Source organism: Neophocaena asiaeorientalis, unplaced genomic scaffold (genome assembly GCF_003031525.2).
Source record: "Neophocaena asiaeorientalis asiaeorientalis breed wild unplaced genomic scaffold, Neophocaena_asiaeorientalis_V1.1 scaffold78, whole genome shotgun sequence".
Classification (NCBI taxonomy): domain Eukaryota; kingdom Metazoa; phylum Chordata; class Mammalia; order Artiodactyla; family Phocoenidae; genus Neophocaena; species Neophocaena asiaeorientalis.
The window spans coordinates 323,762-332,391 of NW_020175018.1; the positions used below are offsets into that span (position 1 = coordinate 323,762).

At 46.3% G+C, this 8,630-nt stretch overlaps 2 protein-coding genes across 5 annotated transcripts in view; one reads left to right on the top strand and one right to left on the bottom strand.

Moving 5' to 3' along the window:
- Nucleotides 1–458: 458 nt before the first annotated feature.
- Nucleotides 459–3,084, bottom strand: POLE3 (DNA polymerase epsilon 3, accessory subunit). The gene is made up of 4 exons (XM_024762179.1): nucleotides 2,953–3,084; nucleotides 2,767–2,852; nucleotides 2,299–2,417; nucleotides 459–2,026 (listed from the first exon to the last, which is right to left on the bottom strand). Exons 1-4 carry the CDS (start codon nucleotides 3,016–3,018, stop codon nucleotides 1,854–1,856), a joined length of 444 nt encoding a protein of 147 aa, XP_024617947.1. The 5' UTR covers nucleotides 3,019–3,084; the 3' UTR covers nucleotides 459–1,853.
- Nucleotides 3,085–3,216: 132 nt separating this feature from the next.
- CUNH9orf43 (chromosome unknown C9orf43 homolog) overlaps nucleotides 3,217–8,630 on the top strand; it is a 16,717-nt gene continuing 11,303 nt past the window's right edge. For 3 of the 4 annotated variants that reach the window (XM_024762178.1, XM_024762175.1, XM_024762177.1), the window contains exons 1-3: nucleotides 3,217–3,345; nucleotides 6,037–6,236; nucleotides 6,340–6,490. In XM_024762178.1, coding sequence (XP_024617946.1) covers nucleotides 3,341–3,345; nucleotides 6,037–6,236; nucleotides 6,340–6,490 — 356 coding nt within the window. In that variant the 5' untranslated portion in view covers nucleotides 3,217–3,340. Of the gene's footprint in view, nucleotides 3,346–3,728; nucleotides 3,821–6,036; nucleotides 6,237–6,339; nucleotides 6,491–8,630 lie in introns of those variants that run through there. The other variant, XM_024762176.1, reaches the window with a different exon arrangement.

The following is an 8,630-nucleotide window of genomic DNA, read 5'->3' on the forward strand; positions in this document are numbered from 1 at the left end:
TCTGCTGTGGAGAAGGAAAAAGCCACTGGACCTAATGAGCGTTGGGCTTGTGTATCTATCTGTGAATTATGATTTGAAACAGTTACATAATCTAGAGGTAATACAGTGTCATAGCTGAAATCATGGAGATATCAGCGGTGTTCCTTCATAGGATTTAAGAGTTAATACTTGAAAGCATTTAAAACAGTGCCAGGAATACAGCAGGGACTCAATAAATGTTTGGAGTTGTTGAGCATCTACCATGTATATGACCAGCACAGCCCTGGGAAGTTCTCACTGTGGTTGAAGAGCAGCAGCGCCCCTGATTGTTAATGAGCAGCATCTGCTGGTCATCCAAGGTGACGCAGGATCCCGTATTTATAAGGGTCTGGCTCAGTCCACACCCCAAGAACTGTATAGAGCATGATCAGTGGTCCTCCCCAAAAGCAAACTTACAAACAAGGATTAAAGAGGAGTCATCAATTTTAACAGGAATTTTTATTTATACAAAGCATTATAATTTTCTCAAGGTTCTTCACTCATTTATCAACAAACTTTCCACTGTATTAACAAATTAACAGTGTCACACTACATTTCACTACCTTTCAACCTCCAAGCACTCAACTTAGAGATGAACAAAAAAGTGCTCGAAGCACCAAATGGAAAGAGAAGAAAACTAGGAAAGGTTAACAGAGATACTTCAGAAGCAGTTAAAGGGGATGGGTTAGGGGAGGAATTAGATTCCTGAGCACCATCAGATTTCCCTTATGGTTCAGAGAGGTTTACAAAATCATTTTTAAAAGACATGAGATTAGAACTAGGGAATCAGAGGAAACCACACTTTGGGATATTAAGCAGGTCATCCAAGTTCCTGGATTGGGAGAAGTGAGAAAAAGAGGAACAGAGAAAGTGGGAATGGGGAGCAGAGGAGAGGCAGAACAGAGACAGGAGGTGAGAAGCACAGAGGGAGAAAGTTGTGCCTAGAAGAAATAAAGTCTGGAACTTGTCATGAATTGGAATAATGAAAAGCCAAGTCACAAGTCTAGGAGATGGACTACAAGAAGAGAAAGCCTGGAATTTTATACCTTCCAGGAGGTGACAACAAATCCTGAAGCTGTACAGTCGCAGGCAGTGAGGTGCATTTAAGACTAAACCATGTTTTACAAGAGTAAGACGTTGGCAACCTTACTTGACTAATTCTACTCTGTTGATTTAAAAGCGTTATGTGCCGAGAACATAGTCACCCAAGCAGGTAACATGCCTATAGGCAATTTAGAAGGGGTCCAAGCCAAGTGAGTCTGTAGAAACCAAAATTCAGTTAATGTTACTGTCAAGTGAGGAAACAATAGAAAAGATTTCATTGTTCTTTCGAACCCTTATAGTAATTTCCTAAAGCTAAGCCATTCTGATCACCTGAAATAAGCTACTATTGCCAAATACCGTACAATCGAATAGGCTGACCATGATCGAACCCCAATTTTTCCTGAGCCTTGACTGCCTCTGTGATCTGGAACACAGTCGGCAGCATGGAAGTTATTATTACTTTTTTGGGGGGTGGGGAGGGAACTGGGGATCAACAGCTGCCTAACTATACGTGTAAGTAAACAAGAGAGATCAAACTGACCAATTAAATTAGCTGTTCAGAATCTCTCTTGCCAAAAAGTCATAACCTTGAGACTGATTAAGCAAAACAGGATTCCGCTACTCAGATGCTCCGAGTCTGGGAAGCGCTGGTTTTGATGATAATTCTGATGATAATTCAGTTTTTATCTCGATCTTCTGTCTAAGACTACTCTGCCCAGCACGAAAATGCTTCACACAAACGTGTACGGCGTTTCAGAGTGGTACCTTCCGAGCTGCGTCTCCCCATCCTCTCAGTTGTCCACTTCCTCCTCTTCATTCTGTTCTTCTTCCTCCAGCCTTTCCTCATCTTCATCGTTGTCCTCATCCCTGCTCTTGTCTTGCTCTTCTGAATCTGTTTTTTTGTCTTTGTCCTTCTTCTTTTGCTCTGAAGCTTCCTTCTTGCCTTTTTGCTCCCTCCTGTAAGCTGTAAGGATGAAGGGGAGGGAGTTAGGAGGCAAGGCTGAACCAGACTGCAGCAGCTAACTCCACTGCATAATTGGAAAAGCTGAGGCACAGAAGGAAAAATAACCTGCCCAGCACCACAAACAGTTATGCGGTGGTGCCTGCCATCGGAGTCTCAACCAATACTTTGCTTACCAGACTTAAAGGCACCCCAGCTGATAAAGACTTAGGGCCAGGTGAGCAGATCGTACAGGATGAACATCTACTTGGATGAGAAAATGAAAGGGTAGTTACCTTCCAGAGCTTCTTTTAACGGGGTCACGAACCGCTGAAACTCCATCTCCTCCATGGCGGAGAGCACATCGCTGGCATTCAGTGTCTTGCGTTTCCCTTTCATCGCGAAGTTGTTGGCACTGAAAGAAGAAAGATTAAGGACTGTCAGATGCCCTCTTGCCGCGTACGGAGTGGGTGGGAAAAGGAGCACCCAGAAGTGGCAAGAGAAAGCCTGCATGCACGGATTTTTGTGACACGGTAAGTCCCTCCCTTACCTGTACAAAAGGGTTAAAGCAAAGTTACTGTTTTCTTATTTTGTTTCAGAGATTGCAAGACGTGGACGAGGGCTCTGAACCTCCCTCCACTGAGGTGAACATAATTCCTGGGGTTTGCGGGCTCCAGGCCACGAACTCCGAACCAGTGTGTGTGTGGGGGGGTCTCTTTACGCCTTATGCCCAGTTAAGCTCTGGCTAGCTCTGTCCGCCTCACCAAGATGTGGCGTACAGCACGAAGACGCTGGCGGCGCGGGAGATGGCGCTCCGGGCCTCCTTGGAGATGCTGACACCGTCCGGGAGCTGTGAGAAAAGCGCGGGTGAGCAAAGCTACCGGCCCAGGACCTGTTTTCCCCTGCCCGCTCGTCCGCCCCTGGCCCGTCCGCCAGCCGGAGCTGCTCACCGCCTCCTTGATGATCCTGGTGATGACGGCATTGGGCAGGTTTAGGTCCTCGGGCCTCTCCGCCATTGCCGCGGCCGGGGCCCAGGCCTCGGACCTCCTCTTCAGGCAGCTACAGCGTCCGGACTTCCCGCGTCGCCACGGTCTGACCCAACGAGGCTTCCGTCGCGCCCCGCGTTGCCCACACAGTGTCCCACAGTGCCCCGCGCGCCATAACCTTCCTCCTCCTCCAGCCCAGCTTCCGCCTCCAGTGGCTGGTGCTTCCGAGCTTTGCACGCTGCCATGGTTTTGGCTCGAGGGATTTCCGTCCGGCCTCACCAGCACCTGGCGTCCCTTCCCAGGCTCGTTTCTCTGCTTCACGCCACCACCGTCTCTGGAACTTGCTTAGCAAATGAAGTATGGCTCACTGGGCTTCCGTCCCTTTCCCATAGTGCTCTGCGCTGCTGCCTGGCGACGTCGCAGCCTGGTGGCTAGCGTGGGAGACGGAGGCGTGGACTGAACTGGTGGGGCGGGGCTCCTCCCGATGAGAGGCTGGGCCCATCGTTCACTTCACCGCGGGTCGAAGAGTGGCGTTTTTCTGTGGGCTTAGGCCGCTTGGCTTCCGCCTTGGTTTCGCGGAAGCGCGGCCCTCCGAGGCCGCATTCTCCCACTTCCCTTTTCCGGAACGAAGCGGGAAAACTTTTTTCAATTCTGCCGGCGCAAATGGCCACCTCTAATGTTTTTAGCCCTCTCGACCTTGTAGTAATGGTATTAAGAAAAACTATTACCTAAAATTTTTTTTTAACGCACACTACTTTGCCAGCACCGTGCTAGGGCTGGCGACATAGAGATGGGCATGACTAGACCTCGGGGCTCAATTCGGGCTGGTCAGGTAACAAAAGGGCAACACGCAGCCGGTTGTAAGAATAATGTAACATTATATTCGCATTCAAAAACAAACCCTCTTACAATTTGCTTTTTAGTTCATCGAATTGTTTATCGTGCATCTTTCCTAGTAAAAAAACATTTCCATGGTTTTGCAGTGGCTTTTTAAAAAAAATTTATTTATTTTTGGCTGCGTTGGGTCTTCATTGCTACACGCGGGCTTTCTCTAGTTGTGGTTCTCTTGTTGCGGAGCACGAGTGTGGGCTCTAGTGTGGGCGTCAGTAGTTGTGGCTCATGGGTGCTAGAGCAGGCTCAGTAGTTGTGGCGCACAGGCTTAGTTGCTCTGCGGCTTGTGAGACCTTCCCTGACCACGGCTCGAACCCGTGTCCCCTGTATTGGCAGGCGGATTCTTAACCACTGCCAGGGAAGTCCCTGCAGTGGCTTTTTGAGTTCTCCGATTTTCCTATTACATTTGTAGCAATTGTCCTCACTCCCGCAAAGCAGAAACGCTCTTTTTTCTTGATGCTGTCTTTTATGCTGTCTCAGGTCACCCATAGTTTTCCTGTTTTTGACAGTGACATGAACACGGAGAAATATTTCCCTATTATAAAAAAAAACAACAGCAAAGGAGATGATAGATGGCAACTGAAACTGCTTCAGTTAGAGATTATAGGGTTTGATGGGAGAACTGTCCACTTGGCTAGAATACACCTGGTTTAAAGATGTCAGGAAGTGCTCAGCTCCAGCCAGTTGCTATCTAGTTGGAATTGGGCCCCTGTGTTGTTAGATATTTTAATTTTTAAGAGGAGCCAGCAATCTGGACGTTATGGACTATTTTCATCTTTGCGTAATGGCTCAAAGTGCAGGCCAAACAAAACAAGTCATAGGCCAGGTGCAATCCCAGGCCAATAGTTTGCTATCTTTGGTTTAAATTATAAGCACTTTAGAACAGGAACTTATTTTGTTCTTTATTGTTCTCTATGCCCATAACAGGTCCCCTCACATATTTGGTAGTCAATAAATGTGTTGAGTAAAAGAAAAAAGAAATGGACACTGTCCTTAAAAAGTTATTAGGGATCAGGTGGTACTGATTGCCTAAAACATTTCTAGAGAGAGAAAGATAACATTTATTGAGCACCTGTTGTATATCATACATAAAAGTACACTATCTTATTTAATGCTTCTATGATGCTACTTAGGGATTTCCCCTTCCCTACTTTATATGAGGAAACAGGCTGAGGGAGGTGAAGTAACTTGCCCAAGAGCATACAGCCAGTAAATGAAAAGCCAGTGGCTTCTGATGCAACTGTGGGTCGACTGATTTGCTGTTTGAGCAAACCCATTCATTTCTGGTGGGTATTTTAGCCGCCTGAGTGAGAACTGGAGCATACTGAAAATTGAAGCATCTCTTCCAAAAGTTTGAGCCATCTAAAGCACTTCTGTGACTCAGCCGTCGCTCAGTATCCACAGAGGATTGGTTCCAGGAGCCCCTGTGTATAACAAAATCTGAGGATACTCAAGTGCTATGTACATTACTTATAATTTGATAAGGCTTTTTGGAGATGGTGGCATCTTCTCCCTAATGATTAATGAAGGGGAAAAGGAAAGGATGCTAATATTTATTTTGAACTATATGCCAGAACTTTTTTCCTCTTTCTTTTTTTTTTTTTTTTTTGCGGTACGTGGGCCTCTCACTGTTGTGGCCTCTCCCGTTGTGGAGCACAGGCTCCGGACGCGCAGGGTCTGCGGCCATGGCTCACGGGCCCAGCCGCTGCGCGACATGTGGGATCTTCCCGGACCGGGGCACGAACCCGTGTCCCCTGCATTGGCAGGCGGACTCCCAACCACTGCGCCACCAGGGAAGCCCTGTGCCAGAACTTTTAATGTCCATTAATTAATTGTTGTGGTGATCCTGTGAAATAGACTTATCATTTTGCAGCTGAGGCGACTGAAGCGCAGATTGGTTAAATCTCAGGTCGCTCAGTTATTAATTTAAATGGTCAGTTAGGAGACCTTCTGGAGTCAGTCTGAACCCAAACTCTTATTACTCTACTCCATGCTGAGGTAATTTCACGCTTGCTTGTTACCCAATTCCTAATTATCCTGTGACCACCATTTATCTATATGGTTCAACAAATATTTCACGCTTTGAGTGCAAATTAATATCTGGACTGCATGGCTAACGTATAGTATTCCCTAATTATGTGGTGATTGTTTTTCCAGAGGGCTAGAAAGCTGCAAGATTGGCTTTTGTCCTAAACCATTTGTAGCTATGGACTTGCCAGATAAAAGCCAGTGGGATGAAACTACCTGTGACCTGGCTGTTTGTCAGCATCCACAATGCTGGGCAACTCTCCGCCGAATTGAGAGGGGCCACCCTCGAATTCTGGACTCCTCCCGCAAATCTCCTCCGGATGCTGAAGGTGAATTAACCATCCCTGTCTCCTTCCGTACAAGATCCTTGAATTGTTTCTGTTTGGCTCCCTTTTGACATGTTACATGTTTTCCTCTGGTCTGGTCTTTCAGACAGACTCCCAGTGCTCACCATTGTAAACATCGCAGATTCCTGCTTCCAGGCCAAGAGACTTGCTTGTGGTCATTCATCAGGATTTACCTTCCCCAAGGCTCACTCTTTATTGTCTCAGCGTTCAAAGTTTTACTCCAAATTTCAATGCAGGTAAATTATCATGGAATCTTCCTTAAAGGGCTTATGACCTCAAAATTCTGGGTTAACTTCCTTTGCTCATGCAGTAGACTTTGAGAAAGCTAGATTAAAAACGAAACATTAATGGGAGTTCCCTGGTGGTCCAGTGGTTAGGACTCGGCTCTTTCACTGCTGTGGCCCGGGTTCAATCCCTGGTCGGGGAGGTGAGATTCCTCAAGCTGCATGGCGTGGCAAAAAAAAACCAAACAAACCCTCACTTAAAGGAGTGATGAATAGTTAGTGGGAAACAGAAAGAAAGTGTTCTTTTTTATTTTTATTTTAAAAAATTATTTATTTATTTATGTTTGGCTGCATTGGGTCTTTGTTGCTATGCTTGGGCTTTTATCTGGTTGCGTCGAGCAGGGCTACTCTTCGTTGCGGTGCATGGACTTCTCATTGCGGTGGCTTCTCTTGTTGCAGAGCATGGGCTCTAGGCACGCGGGCTTCAGTAGTTGTGGTACGTGGGCTCAGTAGTTGTGGCTTGTGGGCTCTAGAGTGTGGCTCAGTAGTTGTGGTGCACGGGCTTAGTTGCTCCACGGCATGTGGGATCTTCCCGGACCAGGGCTCGAACCCGTGTCCCCTGCATTGGCAGGCGGATTCTTAACCACTGCGCCACCAGGGAAGTCCAAGAAAGTATTCTTACTTGTCTTGTAGGAGTTGGTTAAAAGAGGGGAGGGTGTATTCGTTTTCTATGGTTACCATAAAAAATGTACTATAGACTGTGGATTAAACAACAGAAATTTATTTTCTCACAGTTCTAGAGGATAGAAGTCCAAGATTAAGGTATTGGCAGAGTTGTTTTCTTCTGAGCCCTCTCTCCTTGGCTTGTAGGTGGCCATCTTCTCCTTGTGTCTTAACATTGTCTTCCTTCTGTGTGTGTCTGTGTACTGATCTCTTCCTACAAGCACACCAGTCATATTGGATTAGGGCCCACCTATATGACCTCATTTTACCTTAATTATCTCCTTAAAAACCCTATCTCCAAATATAGTCAAATTCTTTTTTTTTTTTTAACTTTTTTTTGGCTGTGCTGGGTCTTAGTTGTGGCACACAGGATCTTCGTTGCAGCACACAGACTTGTGTAGTTGTGGCACGTGGACTCTTGGTTGCGGCATGCATGCAGGATCTAGTTCCCCGAGCAGGGATCGAACCTGGGCCCCCTGCATTATGAGCTTGGAGTCTTACCCAGTGGACCACAGGGAAGTCCCCAAATACAGTCACATTCTGAGATACTGGGGGTTAGGACTTCAACGTAAGAATTTTGGGGAACACAATTCAGCTCATAACAGGGAGGATCTCATCAGCTTCTGTGGGTCTTGAGAAAACTGTGTCCATATATGCTGTTTTTCTTATCTTTTATTTTTAGGTATGAAATTATTTGTAAGCTCTCGAAGGCAGAAGCAGTGGTTTCCTTTTGAATCCCCTGCAGAGTCTAGGCGCCCAGTTAGAACTTGCTGATGTTGGAAACTAAGGGACGTGTGTCTGTGGAAAACGTAGGCTTAAAATTCAAAGGCCCTGTTGCCTGGAATCAAAACACTAATGGGGGCCCTTATAGTGGTTTCTTATTCCTGTTTGATTTAAGCAGCGCTTGATGATTTCTTTTAGGCTAAAAGGTAGTATAGGAGAGGGTAGGACTACTTTCTGGTTTTCTGAGACTTGAACGCTGAGAAAATGGTGGCTTCTTGCAGTCAGGGCCTGTCAAAGCAGACTATGACATCATTTGCTTAGTTGCTCATTGAATTCAGAAATATATCTTAGTGGGGTCACTTTGTTGTGTGCTGGGGGTATTATGGTAAACAAGATACGGTCTTTACCTCCAAGGGGCTTTCAGCCTAGTTGGGGAGACAAAGAACCATTCAATGTGATGTGTGTGGTGAGAGGAGTGCCCCTTTGGTATGTGAAAGCACACAGGTAGGGCTCCTAGCCCAGGGCACTGTCTTCTGTACAGATGACATCTGTGCCTAGACCTGAAAGCAGAGCAGCCTAGTGAAGGGCTTATAGGTGGGTAATGCATGGGAAGAGAGTTCTAGACTATAGCACATGCAAAGGCCTGGAGGCAAGAGGAAATTGTTTACATATCAGGAAAGTAGCTCATTGTGTCTAAAAAAGAGAG